A 23,638-nucleotide genomic window follows, 5' to 3' on the forward strand; every position below is an offset into this window, starting at 1 on the left:
TCTACTTACCTTTGACAGTTACAAGCAGCTACCAGCAGTTATCACGGAAAGTGCCCACTATCCATGCCCCAAATGGTCTATTTTCGGATAACTTGACAACAGGTTCCCAACCCAGCAAAACACCCTACCCCCGTATTATTTATTAGTAATCAGCAATAAGAACAATACACATTAAATAATTATGTATATAAAAAACTTCTCTAGTTGTGCATTAGCAGTAGGTATTAGTGATAATACTGGTATTTCTGAATGGGAGAACACGACACAGCGAAAGCCTAGGGGCAAGACACTGTGCAATCCGGAGCAACTCTGAGTAATCCTGAGAAACTCTTTTTGCTCGAATCCATTCAGGAACGTCTCTACGAAGCGGGAAATCAGGCAAGACTGCTCGATTTTTCACTGGTATCAGGCAACACTTCAGGAAAACCAGAGTGATCCAGAGCAATCCTGAGGAATTCTGAGCAACACTTCGATAACAGAGTTACTCTCGCTGTATCTGTCCTGCCCCTAGGCGAAAGCATTGATGTGCAGTATAACCCTGTTTGAATACTCTCAAAACTCGTACAATGGTCAAGGTGATGGCGTCTGAATAATATTTTGTAATAAAAAAAATCATAATATTATACTGTATATCTACAGTGCTAGGCATTAGTTCAACCACTGTCATCTCATTTGCTCACAAACTAGGACCCACCAAGCACGTCAACATGTTTTATAGCAAAAATCACAGAGGAATCTCTCACAGGCACTAGCGAAACCAGTGAAATAAGTACCACATACATTGAAAAATAAACTACACAGTCTTCAACAGAGGATAATAAATTAGTGGCAGAATTAGAAAAGATCGTAGATAAGGTTTTATGCTGATATGATGTTTGTCAAACACATTGAAAAAAATCATACGCACATAGTGCGCTGTGTTGCGCATTTGACTTTGACTAAATACGAAAAAGAGAATTACTTACCTCGAAACTTTGTGGAATATAAATTACTTCGTTCAATTTTCTCCGCTGGATCTGGTTCCGGGTCATTCGTTTCCAGTTACCCTGAACGTTGAGTGCTCTTAGGTCCTTTGCAACCACAAGTCTACCACGGAGTCGCAGCCACTCTCTGGTTCTTTATTGAATATTATACACCTGGCGTTCTTCCGACATCCCACTAGGCGTCACTTATGCTCGTGTTCTGGAGGTCGATGGATCACTCCGCAATTCGAAGGACTGTGCTCCGCCGAACCAGTAGCCGCCGAAATCCACCTCTTCGGAAAGTTGCTTGCAGCTGAGACATGAAGCGTATCCCTAACACAAAACGCTGACTCCATCCACTTACCGCCTAACTGATGAATGTTGATGCGTCTGTAATGGTTTGTAATATTGGTAATTAATTGTTATAAACAGTAATAAATTTATAGTAATTACCTTTATTTTATGAAATTGCAGGAAAACAACGTACTTTTTTTATTTTATTTTTTCCTTATCCTTTTTTTTCATCACCAACAATTTCCCCTTACCCTTTTCCACTCCCTTTTTTGGTTTCCTCCCTACATGTCCATTCAACCGTTTGCTCCGCTTGTCGACGGCGTCGCACTTCCCATTTGTTCCTTCTTTTTCTCCTCCCAGCTTTCTTTGTTTCGCTTGACATCGACAGCAGTCGCTTTTTTGGCTTGGCGATCCGCTCGGCATCCTCCGGCCGTTCAAAATTCGGCAAAGTTTTGAACCCCGGCTGCCCCAAGTTTATGTAGAACCCACCACTAACGAATTTCTCCTGCTGTGGGATCAGTGTGTCGAACGTTTCGGTGTTGTCGATGAAGGAATCCTCCTCATCACAGTCCACCCCGCGGTCGAAGACAAATAGATCACAAACGAGCCGACTTTCCGGAACTGCTATACGCCGTGCCAGTGCCGTATTTTTTCTCCAGCTCCCGGTTGATTCGTGCAATGTCGTCATCGTCGTCCGCGTCCAATATAAACTCATTCAACAGGGATTCTTTCTCCACTTTGCGTACACTCAGCCAAATAACCTTAAGATTTTAATAAGACCCAACTTATGAAACGGCCTTTAAATAATTCATAATGATTCGGATGAATTTCATAAGGCCACTCTATGACGTAAAATCGTTTCACAGCTTGGCTTTTATTCATGTTTAGCAACATGGTATTCTCAAGCGTCGGTAGCCGTGTGGATAAAACACGGGCTCGGTGATCCCGACGTTCATGGATCGAATCCGGTCTGCATCATTTTACGATTTTTTTGTTCTTTTCATAGGTCTATCTTATAAAATTTGTCATAGCAAGCACGATCAATTTTCATAAGGTATTCTTATGTCATCCATAAGAATTAGTTATAGCAAATTTTCATAAGGTATTTCGATGAATTTTGTTAGTTTTTTTCGCTGAGTGTAGGCGTTTCTGTTCCTTGTGCATTAATTTGGAACAGTTGAGCTCGGTAAAGCTTTGTGCCATCGTCGACTCGAACAACTCCAGCGCCAGCCAGACGGTTGTTTGTGGTTTGCTCCCGGAGCCGGAACAACTTCCTGATTCACTGCTGGACAGTCCCCAAAATTGCGAGGGTTTTAACCGTTATGTGTCCGACAATTTTTTTGCTTTTTTCTCCACCGTGCTTTTCAAATGGGCGCTGGGTACCCGGGTACCCTGTCGGCCACATAAGGGTTAATTGATCACATGCGCACTTCAAGTTTTGTACAAAAACGACGGAAGAATCTCAAAAAATGGCTAGGTTTTCGAAAAAGATATACATACTCGGGTAGCTTTACTTTTTTTTTCAACTGTTGTTGTTTTGATTTCGAACGGCGCGGATGGGAGTAGATCACAACAAAGAATATCAAATGTCATCATTGACAGTCAGCTGATTTCAAATTCTCCACATTTCTCCGAAAAAGCATAGAGGAGAAAGGGGCTCAACGAGTACCGTCTACCCCCGTTCGTTTGACCGCATCTAATCTGAACACTTTTTAATTTGACCCCCTCTAATCTGCACATCGTTCAAATTAAAAATGGCTCAAACTTCATTCTGCTAATGGAACGGGGTGAAACGGAACGCAGAATCAAAACAAAACATAAAATGAGGCTGCCAGCAGTGGGGTTATTCGTCGTCCACAGGGTTGCTAGATGTTCAAACGAAAAATGAACCCCGTTGGTTTGCATGAGGTGTCGTTCAAACCAACGGGGGTAGACGGTATTGTGAAAAACATTTGTGTAGGAGACTCTAGGGCTAAAGTGCTACTTCGCAGGTTTTTCATTGTTTTTCAATAGTTAGAGGCTTCTGAACATATGGGTTCCTTGGGAAAGTTTGTTCTATAAATTGGCGAAAAGCCGTAGAGCACATGAAAAATTTTCACGGGAATGGTCTATTGGAAACCATTGAAAGATAAATAGGACAATCCGTGCGGCTTCCAATGGGCCTTTTCATTTGACGTCTTAAATCAGCTGATTTTTCGGGCGTTTGACAGTTCTTCTATGAAGATGACATGTTCGTGTTAGCAGCTGTTGTTCAAACTTTGTAAATAAATGCATGCACGGATCTGTCACATGAAAAGGCCTATATGGAATCAAAAGGTACGTGGTCAAAAGTATCCTGGAAATCCAAGAAAACACCCGAACAAAATTGTTTTTGCATGAATGCTTTTCCGATATCGTAAACAACATTGTGTAAACAAGTCACAGTGGATTTTCCATTTTGGTTAGCATGTTGGTTCCCATCGAGAGGCATGTTTACCAGAAAAACATCACGGGTGTGATGCTCGACAAAGCGTTCTAATCATTTCAGAAGAAAGAGGTCAAATTCATACGACGCATTATCCACTTACGGAACAAACTTGACAGTATGACCCCATCAAGATTTGGGAATAGCAAGGCTGCAAACAAGCAGTTTTATCAAAACATTGTGGTGCTCGAGGCATAACACGCGAGATTGCCGTTTCAGTTTTACGGAAAGTAGCAAACATCGGTCAAACGCAAAATGCGGAACCATATAGGTGCATTACATCTACATAGAAATCCCCCCTAGGAAAGTAAGGTTCTTGGACCAAAGCTGTTCTTTTATGCTGAAGATTGATCTGAGCTGTCATAACCATAGCCACCACCCAAACTAGGTACGATCAAACTCTTACAATCACAACACAAGAAAAAAGAGCAGCGATAAAAACCAAGACGGTATCGATTGAAGAACGCCAGAGACGAATATACACAGAGGACACTGTGAAGAACGCATAATGCGAAGAGCCATATAGGAATAATTAAAGCTAACAAACAACATACTAATAATCCTATTCTTATTGGGCTTCGCAGTTGAGGCTTAATAAGGATAGCAGATTATCTCGGAGAAACACATGGTCAACTGCACCATTGCTCCGGTTAGTGCAGTAAGGGCAGAATACCTTGGAGGGCGCCCTAGTACTCCACAGGCTCCGTTAAGCGGTTAGTATTTTATTAGACCCCCCTAACCATTCATTCCTAGGCACGGTAAGCATATAGACGCATCACACCATAAATTAGGGGTCATCTGTTTAATGGACTCTTACCACCGGAACAGGCAGTCCGTAGTGTTATTCTTAGCCAATTGTGACAACTGCTACCGACACTACACAGCTATCTAGGCTGATCGAGAAAAGAAGTTAATATTGATGATCAACTTCATACGGACCCGAACAGCCGGTAATGCAATCTAATGTAACATGTATCTTACTTGCCTACACTTCCTCACTGAGGATGACTGTTAGTCCCAATCACATATCTCATTGGATTCTTTAACATATCTAATGATACTGGAGCAACAACAACGGGTGGTCAATCAAGTTCAGGCACAAGCTAAGTCAATATCCACCAAAAACATACGCCCGGCTCTGGCTACGTGTTTAAAGCAAACATAATCGTAATAGAAGTTTATCAAATAAACACCGAAAAATACGCAAGCGATCACAGAACAACATTTATCTGTATATTGTAGAATAAACTCGCATACTTCCAAAACACAAAGCTCAAAGTTTTCCTTTGCTGCCAGCTTGGATAGCTTATGCTTCGCATCTAAATAAACAAAAAGCGGAGCCCAGATAATGAGATTGTACATCTCCATGTCACCTGTCCGTCCATCCTCTGCGTCGTCTGTTTCCAGCAGTGCCGTAATCCTCTGGAAAATGGGATGCAAACGGCGTAGGTACATACTGTCCTCTGGATGCAATATCTTCTCTCCCAACGTAGGATCGCATGCAGCCGGGACATCAGTTGCATTCTTTCGCTGTTGTTGTCGGGTTGGGAATATGGTTTAGTTTGCTTTGGCTTTTGTCAAAGCTATCATGTACACAGCCGGAGAAGGAACAGAGAAGTTGTTTTCCGAGTTGTTGGTATTTTTGTTTTGGCATTGAAACGGGGCTCTGCTGTGCTCTGGCATCAGGATATGAAAGACAATGCTGAGAAAAAAAAACTATCTGAAGTTTCGCCTTGATGAAACCCGGGCATCATTAGGGAGAAGAGGAAGTGAAACTAAAGCTTCTTTAATACTTTCCTCATGAGTCCGATTTTCGGATAAAGTGTGTTTGGAGAATTTTGTTGTTTGTGTGAAAAAAGTTTTCGATATAATATTGTTTGCGAAAATGATTGGGTTTATTTTTGGTACATATAGCAATGACTTAGAGAATCGAATACAAATTACGTAATGCAAGAAACTTTGATCCAGCGGAGATTTTTTTAGTCCTGGGCACCCACGACGATGCGATGTGTAGGGTCCACTTCCGGAAGTAACTCTCGCAACGGCAAACTCCAGCTCTCCAGTTCAGTAGCTTTCTCCGGTCGTTCGTATTCACCAGACTTTCCACAGGTTCGCTATCCGTCGTCCGCCGACGCTCCACTTCTTATCGCAACTGTCACTCTACACGTTCATTCGTAACTGCTTAATTCGCACCATCTACACACTCAATGTAAACATAGAGAGTGCATGCCAGTACAAACCCTACACCCCCATCTTTCTTTAAAAAATGTTATGAACCTGACATCTAAACAATCTCTCTTGATGTAACACTAAAACTACAGACTCCCTTGAATTCAGCAAATTTAACCCATGCTCTGAAATGCAATACCAGCGTTATTATCACTCAGCATCCATCATTTACGCTATGCAACTCAATACTTGAAAACAACAATCCACAATGCCTCCGCTGGACTTTGGCCTGCCCAGTCGCAATATTCCATAAGCAATCTAACATCAAGGACCTTCCCCACCTTCTATTGGATATATCACATCCAGGAAGTCTCGAATACCTTACGATCGAGACGAGAATCCAACTCAGCTTCTCTGGGTTAGAAATTGCAAGCCTTATCCATTAGACCAGTGTTGCTCAAACTGCGACCCGCGGCATAGACGCTAAATCTCAATTTAGCCCGAGGTATACTTCAGCCCAAGCACACCTGCATTGGACTAATTGGAGATCCAACATTTGTCAAACACGAAAACACATCCGCGAAACCAGAAACAATTATACATAACCTTTCCCTCTTTAATTATCAAACCCCGTCACACAAATTATCAGAACAATCCACCAAACAAGACTCTGTGTTAAGCAGCTGCCATCAACCTCCTTGCATCTTTGCATGCTCCCCTACATCAACGTGATGTGACGTGGCTCAACTATTTTCGAATAACATCCCCTTGGCTTTTCAAACCTTTTCCAATTCTAATTCCAACCTTTTATCAATGAACAACAGTCAATAGCTTTGTCAATAGTTTCACATAATGTTCTCTTTTCCATGACAAGGAAAAAAAATAAGAGAAGCCACTCTATTCGTCAAAGTTCAAAGCCAAGGGCTGAAAAACTCTTTAATAAAGACAAATCAATCAATCAATCAAAGTTCAATAGAATTCTATAAGCCGTACTGCACCAATGCGTCAAGCAAGTGAATGCATGAATATAAATAATGTATTTATATGAGAGAAACTAGACAAAGTAGGACACAATGCCTAAATTCATAGGGCAATGCCTGTTTTAACACTCCAAATGTTTTAACTCTTCAACCAGCTGACTTTTTCCATTACTGCAGAGGTTTCCGGGTCGATGTGAGTTCCCACACTTAACTAATCCAAACAAAAACATACCTTAAGGATTTCTTTATCACCCAAAAATTTCAGTTTTCATGGCACAACACATCTTGGCCATCCACAATGAACCCAAACCTTGAAGTCACTATTTTCTCTTCTTAGTTACGTTTTTTGTCTGTGCCTTATACTCATTTGGCTTGATAGGAGCCACGTGTGTCACTCTCCGAACTTATGCTTCATTCGAACTACACACTGCTTTTCATAATATTGCTGACCCCTTCAGTGAACGGTGTAAGATTTATTAATCATAGACGTCAACTCCTTTCAACACTAGATACTTTATTTTTCAGCCAACTTCTCAAGTGCGCAATTTAATGACGCACAAAGTCCAACCAAATTTTCTCATTCCCAACCATCCGCGTACAGATAGCTAGCCAATCTTCAACAACCAAGTTTCAGCAACTCTTGGTATAATCAACAATCCATTCTTGAATCCAGCATCCGGGTCAGTAACAAAACATGTCTCGCATTCCCTTCCACTCTATGCACAAACCATCAAACATCACACGTTCGCTTGGTGTAATTGTGACAACTGTTGCATCAAATCCATAGTACTAGGAAAACCCTGTTCTCCTCTTCCAAGCCAGAATCAATGGATCAATGAAGCAAACTTTTCTAGCGTTCATCGCATGTAAACAAAGGCGCCAGCGTATATGGGCATTAACATTGTGACAGCAGTGGAGTTACGTCAAACACACAAGGCACAGTGGCACTTTCTGTTCGCTTCAAAGCGGCCGTTTTAGTTATTTTAGTGACCCATTATATACACGTATTACCCATTACAAGTACTTTCAAACCATGGAATACAATGATTCACGCCCGCACGTCTCTCGCAAGAACTATCAGGCGATAATACGATTTACTTCTTGTGCTCTCAAAGTCTTAAGTGCAACTTGGAATCTCTAAGTCATACCAATCTTCCTAGAGGCATCCTCAAACCATGGAAATACTACACTGCCTTCAAACACAACATGCAAGGCATCGCCTCTCTATCATCCAGCCAATCATCACACTGTTCCCAATCAATCACAAATATACCCAGGATTTCTTCAAGATGTAATGGAAGCACTTCCCAATTCCCAAGCACCCTATCTGAAGGAAGGTGCTTCTAAAGCAAATTACTTTATTCCCATGCGCCCCCAGCCATGGAAATGTTACCATGTTGTGGTTACAAGAACTGCCAAAACCACTACCAACTACTATTGTGTATTCAACGCACCCTTAAATCAGGCGCCCCCAAGCCATGGAATCACTACCTTGCTCCCAAGCACCCTTGCAGGGACTTTCAAGGTTAATCATTCTCTTTGATCGGCAACCCGCAACGATTGAATGTTTCTTTCGACCGGCAACCCGCCACGGCCTCGATTATAACCGGCACCCGCAACGGTTAAATTCCTTTCGACCGGCACCCGCCACGGTCTCAATTGTCCTTTCAACCGGCACCCGCAACGGTTGAATTTCCTTCGACCGGCACCCGCCACGGTCTTTTTGTCTTTTTTTAGCTGGCACCCGCAACAGTTAAATTTGCTTCGACCGGCACCCGCCACGGTCTCATGTGTTCTTTCAACCGGCACCCGCCACGGTTAAAATTTTCTTCAACCGGCAACCCGCCACGGTTGAAAAAAATTGTTCTGATAAATACCGATTGCATTCACACTTCTCCACTGAAACATCATACAAGCACGCTCTCTCAACGATCTGTCCAAAAATTATCCATTAACACCTGCATTTACAAAACACTGTGTCATCAATTCCGTGCAAATAATTGCACTTCCTCTTTTAATTTCCTGCCGAATTGTTGCACCGTTTCTCTCATCATCACAACACCAACCAACCTGCCAGAAATCCATCTGAAAACAAACACGTTCAAGGGGGCAAAAACATTCACCGTATACGAGGCCTTCCATCCCATCCTCGTCGCCAATTGTAGGGTCCACTTCCGGAAGTAACTCTCGCAACGGCAAACTCCAGCTCTCCAGTTCAGTAGCTTTCTCCGGTCGTTCGTATTCACCAGACTTTCCACAGGTTCGCTATCCGTCGTCCGCCGACGCTCCACTTCTTATCGCAACTGTCACTCTACACGTTCATTCGTAACTGCTTAAATCGCACCATCTACACACTCAATGTAAACATAGAGAGTGCATGCCAGTACAAACCCTACACGATGCAGAGGGCCGAATTGAAAGATCTCCATCCTGGACAATTGCCCGTAATCGCCTGGACCTGTGCCCAGGTCATATTTCTGTCGGTTTGCCTTCTTGATCCGTGCACCTATGTCGATCTTGGTGCCGCCATCGGCCGCCATTTGGCTACCAAGATATTGGAAGCTTTCAACATTCCCTACTGCTTGCCCACCTACCGTAAAACTGAAAGAGTTCACCGTGTTTACATCCAACGATTTGGTCTTGTTGACGTTGAAGGTAAGACCTGCCGCGAAAGAAGCGATTGGCAAGATCATCGAGCTTGTTCTGTATATCAGAGCGTCGTTAAGCTATATATTAGAGCAACGTCATCAGCCAATTCGAAGTCATTTAGGTGCTCCATGTTGATAAGCTGCCACAGCAACCCACGATTTGGTTCATGATCAATCCCACCCACTAGGATCTGGTCGATTACGATGAGAAACAGTAGCGGTGGTAGTATACATCCTTGCCTCACTCCAGCAACAACCCGGATAGGATCGGACAAAACAGTACTCTGCACGAAACTACTCTATACTGTGCTTCAATGAGGCCTACACGGTGTGTCTGGTAGAACAATATTATCGCAAAAAAAAGGCATCGCCAAAATCTTCGTTACTTGAAAATATAGGTTTTTAGCTTTCATTTAACGAGTCGATCAAAAAAATCCACCGAGGGACCTCGAACAACTTTTTCATTTGAAAATTTGTTGCTCACTGTGGACCATTTATTGGGAGGAAGTTATTGATGAACCACTTTTAATTTCAACAATATGGTGTAAGTTTGAAGTACTTTTCTTTTCCTAATACCATATATAAACAATGCATCATACACTTGGAAACAAGATTTATAATTTTGGCCTACGTGAATTTTGAACAAGAGACACATACTCTTTTAACATCAATTAATCGAACTAAACATGTAGTGACCTACAGATCTTGCCCCTCGTAACACATGGTGCGCCACTGTTTACTAGATTATAAAAAATATAAGAAGAATGTTTTTGTTTCAAATGCCTTCTGGCCGTTTCTTTACAAAGTCATTTTCTAAAAGCGCTTCTTGAATAATTTGATGTAAGCTTTTTATTTTTTAAATAAATTGTTTCCATTATACAGTATATACATATATATTGTATAGCAGTGTATTTTGCCACAGAAAGCAAGTATTATACCTATTATTCTTTCAGGAATAACAGCCCAACTCAAACAGATTTTGCTTCGAAATGTTGTTTTTCAGTTGAATTTGTGTCCGATATTGACTAACCAAAAAGAAAATATTTTTTCGTGAAAGCAATGACGGAGATATATACTGTATACTAAGCACTGTTCTGAGAATTATATCGGTTATTGAACAGCTTTTCAGTGCCAAAAAGCTCTATATATGCATTCTTAATGCTTATAGGCACTAACAGTAAGTACTAACATAAGCCTACAAGCTGTAAATAAGTTTGTCAGTGCTGTCACAGGGCTTGGCGCACATGACGTTTATCTCTATCAAAATAAATTTCAACGAAAGCAGACTGAAGTCGATACATTTTAAGATGAATGTTAACGGATCGGGATCGGGGGCACGGGATCATTTTTGTTATCATTAGAATGCTGCTCGGAATGCTGTTATTTAATAGATAATAAATATTTCCATTCCATGTAAATATTGCTTCTCCTGCATCAATTCTCGCATTCGTCACCACCGTTTACCACTAAATCATCATCCTCCCATATAATTTTGAACCGTCGACATGTCCAAACTATTTTGTTTTTCATGGTTTAAATACTAAATTGATCACATCGTTTCTATGGTGCATCGGTGGAGCAGATGGGAAACGCAACAGACTTGAACTTTCTATCAGGAACCCGGAGGACAGTAGGCAGAATCTGGATCAAGTAGCAGAAAAGCAACTTCAGTAGCGAAAGAAGTTAGAAAAGAACAGGAGATAAACAAAATATTGTTTTTCTTTTTTTCTTTGTCTCACTTTTGACAACTCTTGCTCCTGAGCCTGAGACTTGCTACGAAATTTTGAAGTTGGCCGTATATCAGCCGAATAATTCGCCAAAAGTGGCTTTTGAGCAGCTCTAAAAGAGGATACAGAGCCAATTTAGCGCTGTTAGCCAGGTTCTATATACGCCAGGTTCTATAACCGACTTAATGCCATTTTTACGACCTTTTGGTTACTTGGGAAGTTTATTAGAACTATTTGTGAAGAAATCCCACACATTTCATTTAATGTTCATTTGACTTGCAAATTGAAAAAGAAAAAGTATGCATTAAAGAACCTCAAATGTCGCAACATCGTGAAAACTAATGTCCAACGTTGAAGCTTTGGCAATTTAAAATAATGTAGCAATTTTTGACAACCATTGGAAAACTCTGCAAATATTAGGATGGTTCACAAAATCTGGGTTTACGCTTGTTGCATATTTGATTCTTACTCAGATTTCATACCAAAATGTTTTAATTATTCAGGCTATTCACGCCATTAATAGTTTCAATAGGAAGTAGTGTGAGAAGCAATCGGTTACAATATTTCTAGTGTCTTAACGATTGAATTGAACTTGAAGTCACGTGCAATCTTTGAAAAGGAATCTTTTAGAATAATATATTCTATGCCACCTTTGGATGTCTGATGTAAAACTATAGTGCATCCTATCGAGATAAATTTAACTTGTATTTACCCAATCGTAATAAACATGCGGGGATTTGATGCCAAAGTAGAAAAATGAAGCAAACCATACTAGAGATGGCGTGACAATTTTTTTTATTATGACATTGGGAGCAAACAATATTTAGGGGCTGTCCATAAACCACGTGGTCATTTTTTCCGGAATTTTACGTGCACGTGCTCTAAATCTGGCTAGAACTATCCTCTCATTAATAGGTTCCCACTTCATGAGCGCAACGTAGGCGTGAGCGCTGAATAGAAAACCAACTCCATGGTGGCGAGGAGCGTGCTCACCTCGTAGGCCAAAGTATAGCAGTATTTGACCCGACGCTAATCTGTGTTCTCCAAAGTTCGGCCAACGGACTTCGTTCAGTCCTAGGATCTCAAGCTTCATATGGCATGCCTCATTGGCTTGTTGTGCCAGTTTACCCTGCTGGGCTAGGGTTAATACATTCCAAGTTTCAATTCTTGTCCGTTGTTTCGAGCTAAAAGTCGTTGCCTTTGAGTCAGTTCGTCTGTAACGATTTTTGGTTTCGAAAACAGTAGGTTGTTGGCCTAAGGTCCCCTATCCACCGTAGTGGGGCTGCCAGTTTAGGTATAGCTTCCGGTGGAAGAGCATTTCATACTCAGCCACTGGATGCCAAAGCAGTCGCTGTTTGAGTAGCAACTTCTTGGTAAACGCTCGGTACGTATTTACCTCTTCAATCTAGCTGAAGTCAGAAGGACAACAGTGCCCAGGCTACCAGCTTAGCACAAAACTCTTAGCTGCCGGTCTTTGTCATCGCTTGACCCGTGGAAGCATGAGCTGGGAACTTGTGAGGTCCAGAGCTATGTTAAACGCTCTCCTTATCGACTCACCGTTTTGCAGCGCTTAAAAATACTATTGTTAACTACAAAATAAATACTAAATAAGTTTATTAAAAAAGCAAATAAGACTCAATACTTCAACTTCTCGTTTCTCGCTTGGTAATAAATGTTTGTAGGTATAAATGTGGTAAAAGTTTTGTATTCGTGGAGCATCAGGGTTGTATACGCGGTACAAATACTCAATGTTTATGTGAACTCTTTTTTTGAAAGTACGATTTCCATTGATTATAAACCTTCGTTATGTGAAGAACTTTAGCTAATACGTCAAAATTCACGATTAAAAGCAGTTTACTAATTCACGATGTTACACATGTTACATCGTATGTCCCGTTCCAATTTTTGATTGCATTGTTTCGCTCTCAAAGTTCGATTGTCGATCAATCAGTTCGACTTCTTTCACTTTTACCAAGTTGCAGAAACAGTCATTGATTGACGCTAGGTCTCCTATGCATTGTGAGCTGCTGGTAGATGAACATTTCATAGCCTACCCAAGTAACCATGACGCTGCATATAGAGCATTAATTTCGCTTTATAGTGTATTATATGACATGCGATGTAAAGTTGTTTTGTCATATAGGTACCATTAAAGTAGGTTTAAAGTCGAAAGTGGCGCTACTATTGTTGATTTAAAGCAAGCTTTACTGTGGCGATTGCTAAAGCATAAACAATGCTTGTACCATATAGCTAATGCAATGAAATAGTATGGAATGTATACTTAAGGCATCATGTCAACAAAAGAAAAAAAAGTATTTTTTCATTTTTCTGTCTATTTTTATCTTCTCATAGCTGTTCCGATACTCTCACTCTGATGTTTTTTATTCTAATTCGGGAATTGAACCTAGACTGCTGAAACTGGACTACGATGAAACTCGGACGCGCTAACGCTGTGCTACGACTACCATGCATTTTGCACCCGGAAAAATGTGCAACATAAAGTAACGCATACTCAGCTCGTGCTTTATTGATTTGTGTTTTCAGCAGCTCTAAGAAGTTGTGCTAGGGTCTGAATGCCATCAGTTATCTTACTCTCCCAAATTCATTCGAAAACAAGCGATTGCAGAACCAATTGATTTTACAAACGAAGATAATATAAGGATATAAATTAGTCTGTGTTGATTCTGCGTTTATTGTTTTCATACATGCACACTTCTACCATTTATTTTATGAAATCGGGCACTATATGTTAAATAAGGAGGTCAATACCTCAACCTCACATAATTTTTGTTCCCTCAGCATCTTCATATTTGTCTTTATGCCCCAACCAGAATAAAAAAAAACATACACAATATAAATTTTAAGCAACATCTGAGCATGATAATCCAAGTTCTACGCAGCAATCCATGAAAATTTGGGTTTGTTTTTCATTTCTTTTTAAATGGTTGTGTTTTTAAAAAGGCTGTACAGATTTTTTTCGAACTGATGTTTTTTTCTGTTTACAACTATGAAAGCATTATTAAAGGCATATATAAAGTAATAAATCCTTGCATTATTGATTGCCATGAAGCTTTTAACATGGTAATGCAATGAAGCATTAAACAACGTCCTTATAGAACTATACCGAACTGTCAAAATCTCATAATGCTTCAATGCTTTCATAATGTAGATTAAACGCTTTATTACTTGACAGGTGTAGAATAAAAGTTATCTCGCATTAGCTAAACTATAATACGATTGAATTAATGTTATGATATAATGCTTGTGGTTACTTGGGTACACACCAAAAATCGATTGAGGGTTTCAGCAAAATTTTGCTAAATTTTGCCGAGCTGAAGGTTTCAGCAAAAAAAAAACTGCTGAAATTCAGCAAAATTTGCTGATTTGTTCAGTAAACTCTGCTGATCACCAGAAACGTTTTGCTGAAATTCAGCAAACTCTGCTGAAAGTTCAACAAAAAATTTTGCTGGACCCTTCAGCTCGACAAAAATCAGCAAAATATTGCTGAAAGCGTTTGGTGTGTACCTCTACACCTGTACCTGTCTTTTTTTTTTTAGAATACTACTAGATAATGGTTTTATTATCTATATACCTGGGTAAGCATGAGATATGAACTCCTGAGAATCAGCGATTTGTTAGTCGCTCCTCCCAGGTTGTCGACTCACCATTTTGCAGTTCTAAAGCAAAAATTCAAACTGCATCATTGTTCGTAAAAGTATTAGACGTTACAGATATCAGAGAAACAAGCTTTCAACTTTTCTCAGCATTTTCTAGATGCCCATCATTTTCCATAAAAATAAACTTGAGGCACCGGCTGGAATAAAACTCTGGCCAAGAAAATCTCATCATGCACGACCTTCTGCTTTCATCCCCCGGCTCTAGAGGATTTTGCTAATGATATCGGATGTGGTGACGTGCACCTCCAACAGAAAGTTTTAAAACGTTCTTGAGCACCTTGGGGAGCACCACAGACGACAGAAAGACATGTTCAACTTAGCAGTTTAAGATGTCTATAAACCTAATATTATTATTACGAAAATATACGCAATGTTATCATCAATATGGTTCTGATACATAAAGATTCTGAGTGTTTGATTCAGTCTTTTTATATCAGATACATAAGTTGATACTTTCGCTCAAACGAATAGCCTAATAGTACTAGAGTCTTATGTATAGCTTAAGGTGGCATTTTGAAGGCAGTTCCTCCAGCCAAATCATGTTGCTTGATGCATCTTCAGTGGCGTCAACAACGTTAGCTCGGTGGCATAACAAGCAAGAACTTCAACGTCGTTCAACTGTTGCTTTGAGGGAGCAGCGCTAGACGGAGATAAACAATAAATTAAATAAAAGTTAACTTTTCTGTTAGTGAACAATTTTTTTTCTCATACTGGCTAATCGTTCCCACTGGGACAAAGCCTGCTTCTCAGCTTCTCAGCGAGAATCGAACCTCAGCATGGTAATGCTGAAAACCCACGTCTTTACAGCTGTGGCTATATGGGCCCCAAGAGCAAATGTACTTCTCGCTAATTTATTCAAAATTTGAAACAGTTGTTTTCGATTAAACACATTATTAGGCCTAACATTTGAAAAAGAAAAAAACAGTAGAATGCTGACACAAAGAAAAATTGTTGGAACTTAAATTTTTGAGCTGTATATTTAAAAGTCCGACGGGGGTATTCTTTGCATTTTTCTGCGTAATAAAAACAAAACCCAAGTCTCACTGATGCCAATCCCTCTTCTCTTCACCTGTTGTAGCCTTGCATTAAAAGACTAACAAGAAGAAGGATTTATTCCTAATTCGTCAAGTTTTTCCACCTCCATTAGGAGAGGAAAAAGAAAAGCAGATTCGAGCTAGTGTCGAGCTAGAAGATTATCGTCTCCGGCATTACCCACCCGTCGTCAGTGCTAAAAGTTGACGTTGGAGGTGGAATTATGCAAAACAGCTAAAGCTTGTCGCTCGCTGCAGCAAGCACGATGAAACTAGATAGCGCGGGTGGCATTTTGGAACGTCATTTTGTGTTTAAAACTTCCGTAAACATAATCTTCTGTACATTCTCGGGTAAAATATGTCGCAACTGTCGTTGGCTTGTTTGGAGGATAGCTGGTTCAGCTATCATTTCAATTATGCTTAATTTTTGAAGCTGTGCATAGGAATGAACTGAAAACACTCAGCGATGCAGGCTTTGTCCCAGTTGGGACGTACACCAAAAGAAAAGAGAAGATAGTACCCGAAAGTACGAGCAACAATATGCATTACCAAGAATTTACCAAACGATGTAAAGATTGCGGCCCCCTAAAACATGTAATCAACCTGTACCTAACACAGAAGTTTATTTTGCCCCTCAGATCATTCTAACAGGAATAAGCCTAGATGTCTACGTTCAGTCATCACAGCCACTTGTTTGTTCATCTGACATAACCGGACTGGATAACAATCTGTTGCAACGATGTATTTCCGCTGCTGTAAAACCCCACACGCACTATTCGGCTAGATTCCCAATTTCCACAAGTGGTCCTTGTGGAACGCCCCGAGGTCAGTAAATTTATTGCTTCACATTCGAATTTACGACCCTCGTTCCCGGTGCGGCGATGGCAGCGGCAACAGTCGGAACAGTCTAAAGTATTTAACAGTTTAATTAATTTAATTGCAATCGATACCCACTTCCTCCACACCGTCGTCGCCGACACCTCTACGTCAAGCGTTGAAGCAGGTCGACAGCTTAGCGGGGCCGGACCTGGTTTCTAGACTTACTGCTGCTGGTGGACGATAGTGGCAAGGAAAAACGGAAATTCGCTACTCGTTTCTCATCCCGTGTTGGCAAAGCGGCGGCAGTGTTTAGTCTCCGATGATGAATGGCAATTGCCTTTGTTGCAAATGCCACTGCGAGGCGACCAGCTCTGATAATGCTGCAGCCAGTTGTAGTGCAATGTTTAGTGTCCACGAGGACACTTCACAATGGTCTCATAATGTTTCTTGGGAGGACAAAACATCAGATTTTCCAACTTAAAGTAAGGATGAATGTTCAGACGAAAAGGAATATTTGTTTTTGAAGACTTTAGACATTGCTACCATGGAAAAACTGAAAAAAAATATTAAAAGGCTCTGGTGATCTGACAACATTCTTGTAAAAACATGTTTGTACTGTTAACTTTTTTTTTTGATTGTTAACTACTAAAACATTTCGGAACGATTTTTCCCAGGTAATGTTCCAAAACTTATAATCAATTTGCCAGAATTGTGGAAAAATTGTGGAAAAATCTAGAAGGAGCTTTCACAAGAATAGAAATTATGATGGATTTTTTTACTGAAATATCTGAAATATAGATTAAGGTGGAGCAAAAGTTCGACCACAGTTGAAAATTCATTTTTTTTAAACCGATGCAGATAAAAATTAATGGATACCGTGGGGTTACTACAATCAATGAGCTAAAACTTTGCTGAAATTTGCTAATTTTTTTACAACACGTTGTGTGAGTGTGCGTTTTATTCGATCTCTCCCTACCGCTAAGGCAAAAGTTTGAATATAGTGTTGGTCAAATTCTGCTAACCGTAACACAATATTTTGACATTTTAGTAATATGCATACACTTTAAGCACATAGAAACAGGCGTCACACTTCGCGCGCTTCCCTTCGATCACCTTTTTAACGGTTGATTTAAATTTTTGGTAGTTAGTCAATTGACCACTCACAGCGCTGGCATCGTTTTTGCTCCTGTTTGACATTTAAATCAATTTGGCGGTAGTGAGCGCCACCTAGTGATGACCCGGCCAAACACAATACGCATTGAGCGGTTACGCATTCGTGACGATGTTTTTTGAAGGAATTCGTTCTACGTGTGACGTCTGTTTTTCTGTGTTTGAAAGTTCGATCTGAATTTTATTCAAATAAGGGTTAAAATTGTCACACCAAAAATATGTTGTTTTCGTCAAATTTCAAATGTCTCTCAATTTATAAGTCAATATTTTTTTCGTTCTTGTCCGACGAACCAACGAACTCCTGAAGACCTTGTCCAGCTATGAAAGTACTATTTTGAAAATAAAATCTGATTGAATAGGACTGAAAGCAATTGACAGAAAATTATATCCTTAAAAAAAGGCCTCTGGCGCGTGGACGATTTCGACATCCATATGTTCAACGTTGTATTTCCAAAGGTATGTGAATGAAATCAGTCTATGTTCCTTTGCCATTATCAGATTAGTGGCTCTACTTTACTATCCAATAGATACATGCAAAGTTAATCAGTTCGAAGTAGGGGAACGATGACTTTGAAAACTGTCGCATTTTTTATGGGTCATACTGTACTAACAATATTGATCCCGAGTGTTGGTTACTGACCAACGGTACTTTAAGGGTCAATTCCGCAATTACAATCCCCGTATTAAAACACGTCAACAGAGTGTAGTTTAACGATTGATTGTAATTTTCCTGTTTAACGATAACAAATGTACATGAAATTGGATGTTTTAGCATGTTGTATAGTAAATTAGCATAAGTTGTGTTGTGTTGCATGTTTGTTTTGTACATAGCTATAGTCATGTCAATTCTTGTGTTTTTCGTATCGTTAACTTACGTTTAGTGCCTTAGATAGTCGGTTGTCGGATTGTCTACCTTCGGTTGTAGTTTAGTCGCTAGAATTCATACGTTTTATGTAATTTAGAAGAAATTCAATTAATAGTTTTCTTACCGTGATTATGCACAATTCTAATTCAAGGTTCACGGCAGTTGTAGGTTATACCTGTAGGTATTTCAATTACAAACCTAGTCGCAAGCACGAATTCATTATTATAAATGCGCATGATACAAGTAATTCACTCTAGATTTAAGTATTTACCTAGGAGATAGTTTAGATGTAGGAAATACCACTTAATTTAGGAATAATTACTCAGCAATAAGCTACACGTTTGTCTACTTTGTTTATCGTCGATTTTTTCCTTCTACTCACCGGTTGACAGTCAGTGAGCGCTACATGTCATCGCAATGAACGCTGATGGTGTGTGTGGTCCACGGTGTACATATTAAAGGTACGCGCTGGCAGTGCCAACACTCCCCCCGGTAAACGACCTAGTCGTCTACTTCATTTCGCGTCTTACCTCCAATACTGCTAGTTTAATTACTGGCCGTTCATAGACACCAGCAGCGGTCCTTACTGTTGCTGACCTGACTTCCCCATCTCGGCCCGGACGCGTCGCAGTCACTATTCCTTTAGGCCAACAGTTACGGGGGAGCTTGGGATCCACGATAACGACTACGTCGCCGACTTTAACCGGTAGTGCGCTGGAGTTGTACCATTTTGTCCTCTTCGTTATCTCCGGCAGGTATTCAGATACCCATCGTTTCCAAAACTGGTTGGCGATGATTTGTGAGGAACGCCAGCACTGTCGCACGACAGTATTACTATCGTCAAGGATCGTGAGAGGTTTGACGCCGTTTGAGCTCCCTAATAGAATATGGTTTGGCGTAAGAGCCGGAGCGGCGTCGTTTTCGACTGGGACGTGTGTCAGTGGCCTCGAGTTAACTGTGTTCTCAATTTCGAGCAAGGTATTATGCAACACCTCATCGGTTGGACGACGGGGTAGGTTTAGGGCCTTTAAACTGGCTTTCACACTACGAATGAGCCTCTCCCAACTACCACCCATATGCGGTGACAATGGTGGGTTGAACGACCAAGAAGTCTCGGAATCAACAAACTCCTTCATTATTTCTTCGTAGTTGAGCTCATGCATCACACGTCCAAGTTCTTTGCATGTCCCTACAAAATTGGTTCCACGGTCACAGTATATGTGACGAGGCACTCCACGACGAGCAATCATATTCCGAATGGCCATTATGCAGGAATCTGTGCTGAGGGAGTGCGCTACTTCAATATGCACGGCTCGGGTCGTCAAGCAGGTGGCGAGCATCCCCCAGCGTTTTTCCACTCTCCGACCGATGGCGACCTCCATTGGCCCGAAGTAATCAATCCCTACGTGGGTAAAGGGTCGAGTGTATGCAGCTAGTCTAGCATCGGGCAGATCAGCCATGATTGGAGCATGTGGCACAGCTCGATCATTTTTACAGCGTTGACAGTCTCTTCTTACTCTGGCGCAGCACACTCGAAGTCGAGAAATTGAGAATCGTTGTCGGAGCTCATTGATTACGGTTTCTTGTTTAAGATGGTGGTATTTAGTGTGGTAGTGGGTAATTATTAGAGTGGTTATATGGTGATCACGGGGTAAAATGATAGGATTCTTTGCTTCGTATGTAATGAAGGGACATTGTGACGTGCGTCCCTTTACGCGCAGAATTCCACTCTCATCGATGAATGGCGTTAACTTAAAAAGCGGACTACTTTTGTGAATCGGCTTATTTTGAAGCAGGCTGGCAATTTCGTCTGGGTAGCTGTCACGTTGAGCTTGATTCAGAAGATAATGTTCGCCTGCGCGTACCTCCTCCATGAACAATGGTCCGGTACGAGTAGGCTGCCGTTGGGCTTTGCGTCGACAGTTAGCCGGAAAACGAAAAAGATATCCGACCACGTTGAGTAGTCGTTTCCAGTTGGAATAGTTTTGAACACAAAGCGTTGAAGATGTTGCCGAAATGTGTGCAATCAGATGAGGACGAATCTCTTCTTGTGTGGCAATATTGGCATTTGGTTGTTGTGGCCACTCGTCTTCACTTCGCTGGAGGAATTCGGGACCGTTGAACCATCTGCTACCACTAGTTAGATTTGGACGCCTTTGCCATTTTGTGGCATCATCTGCTACATTCTCCTTCGTAGGCACCCAGTGCCACTCGGTTGCCTCCGTAGTGTCGAGAAGCTCGCTAACTCGATGAGCCACGAACTGTGTAAACCGACGGTGATCCGAATTAATCCAGCATAATACATCTCGAGAATCCGTCCAGAAACAGCGTCTTGTTATTCGAACAGATAAAGATTCAGTTATTGTTCGTGCTAGTCTTGCACCGAGAAGTGCGGCTTGCAGTTCCAGCCTGGGAATAGACTGGAATTTCAGAGGAGCGACTCTTGTTTTGGCTGTAATGAGAGTACATTCTACGCCATCATCGCCAGATGTTCTCAAATATGCTGCTGCAGCGAACCCGTTCTCACTTGCATCGACAAAGGTGTGTAATTCGAAGCTGATGTTATGCGAGTCTTGAACATGGTAGCATCGAGGAATATGTACGTTTTCTACCTCAGGTAGCACTTGCAACCAAATTTGCCACTTCAAAAATAGTACTTCATTGATCTCCTCATCCCATTGAGCACCAGAGCGCCAGACTTCCTGTAGTAGAACCTTCAGATAAATCAAAAAGTGCGCAATCAAACCAAGGGGGTCAAAGATTGACATGAGCACTCTCAGTATCAGTTGACAACCGTTCTTCGTGCGCGACACAAGTGTTTTCGTACAGCTCTACGTCCTAGTCCGTCGTTCCTGTTGTGTTGGAATTTTGCAGCCTTTGCAGGATGTCTACGCATAGGAAAAATACACTCGTCGTCGACTTTAGTGTCCTGCCACGACGACCCATACTGGACCAGATTGAGGAATTCCTCAAGGATGACTTAAAACTCGACCTGACCGACGTCAAGAACATCCAAATACACAATATCAAAAACTGCGTGTATATCGAGATGAATGACGCTGGCGTAGCCCCACGCTTACAAAAGCAACATCATCTCAAACATTACTACATCCACGAAGGAAAAACGTACTACATCCCAGTCTACGTGGATGGCCCCACGACCACCGTGAAGATCCACGACCTTTCACCACAAATGTCGAACGATATCATCGTGCGCCACATGCAGCAGTACGGTAAAGTCATCTCCATCGAAAATGATGTATGGAAAAATTTCTTCCCTGGGATTCCAAACGGCGTCAGAGTTGTTCGAATGAGACTGGAGAAGACACTACCGTCTCGCATTGTGATTAACGGTGAAAGCACATACGTAACGCACCCGAAACTAAACACACAATCATCAAGCAAGCCAACACTACTACCCAACTCTGCTGAAAAGCAAAACCGCATTGGTGATAAACAATGCAAAATTGTTGATCACCCATCGGTTGCGACTCTCACCGACACAAATGACGATGACAACGACGACAACGGCGGCGGCGGCGGCGATGAAGGTGATGATAATAGTAACAACGATACCGATGAGCACGACACTGAAACTGTTGAAACTGAAGGGGAGCCTGAGACTGCGAAGAGACGGTTGTCAACTGAAACGGACAATGGTAGAATAGAAGAGAACGTAGCAAAACGATCTTGCAACGAGGAAGAACAAAACGCTGAATTGGAATGGAAGGTTTACCAAACTAGATCGAGGAAGAAACAAGCCATGTAAATTGATTAATATTATATTGTGTTGATGTTTTTTTTTATCGACACGAATGCACCATAACGGTGTAAAGTGTCTTAAATAAATAAATCAATCAACTCTCAGTATCTCTCTCTTTGATGGGCGTCGTCGTCCTTCTAGAAGCGCTTCATCGTAGCGGGTCCAGCCTATTTTATACGTAAACGTGTCTTCCTCCGTACACCACCACAGCCCTAGAACCTTCTCCGTTGCCACCTCAGCTGTCAGATCAAGGTTTTTCTTCTCCACGTCCTCTTCTCCTAGTGATTGCAGAACCGTTTTGGAGTTGCTTACCCAGTTACGAATCTCGAAGCCACCTTGAGAATGGATGTACTTCACTTCATTCGCCAACCGTATCGCATCCTCTGCCGTTTTAACGCTTGCCAGCATGTCATCCACATAGTGTCGCTTGATGATAACCTCAACTGCTTGCGGATATTTGCCAACGAATCGTTCCGCATTCAAATTTTTGACGAATTGCGCACTACTTGGTGAACAACATGCGCCAAATGTCATGACGCACATCTCAAAAACAGCAATCTCACCAGAGCTGTTCTTCCAAAAGAATCGTTGACATGGCTGGTCCTGCTTCCTGATCTTCACTTGATGGTACATTTCACGTATATCGCCAGTTAGTCCAATTCGATGTTCTCGGAATTGCAGGAGTATGGATAAGAGCGAGCACAATTGATCGGATCGGGACCTTTCAAAAGCGCGGAATTCAGCGAAACACCATAAATCGTAGCAGCGGCATCCCATACTATACGTATCTTCCCCGGTTTGTTTGGATTGAACACAGGGAATACAGGCAAGTACCAGGAACGCTTAACGGTTTGATTTTCTTCCTCCTTGGTCAGCTGACGTACGTATCCTTTAGCTATATATTCCGCAATCTTCTGGTTTAAGGCTTCGGCGAGATCTGGATCCTTGGTCAAGCGTTTTTCCAGAAGGTGATATCGTCGCAGTGCCATCGGCCGACTATCCGGTAGGCGTGTGTTTTCATAGCGCCAGAGTAATCCAGTTTCGTAACGATCACCGCTGAATTTCGTTA

The 23,638-nt window shown here is 41.4% G+C and overlaps 2 protein-coding genes across 5 annotated transcripts in view; both read left to right on the forward strand.

Moving 5' to 3' along the window:
• The window catches only part of LOC109414804 (uncharacterized), a 240,542-nt gene that overhangs the window by 30,646 nt on the left and 186,258 nt on the right, over positions 1 to 23,638 (forward strand). The gene's annotated exons all lie outside the window — the stretch shown is intronic.
• On the forward strand, positions 21,691 to 22,661 carry LOC134291379 (uncharacterized). Its single transcript, XM_062859058.1, has one exon. It carries the CDS (start codon positions 21,691 to 21,693, stop codon positions 22,573 to 22,575), a length of 885 nt encoding a protein of 294 aa, XP_062715042.1. The 3' UTR covers positions 22,576 to 22,661.

The sequence above is a fragment of the Aedes albopictus genome, chromosome 3 (assembly GCF_035046485.1).
Source record: "Aedes albopictus strain Foshan chromosome 3, AalbF5, whole genome shotgun sequence".
Lineage (NCBI taxonomy): Eukaryota > Metazoa > Arthropoda > Insecta > Diptera > Culicidae > Aedes > Aedes albopictus.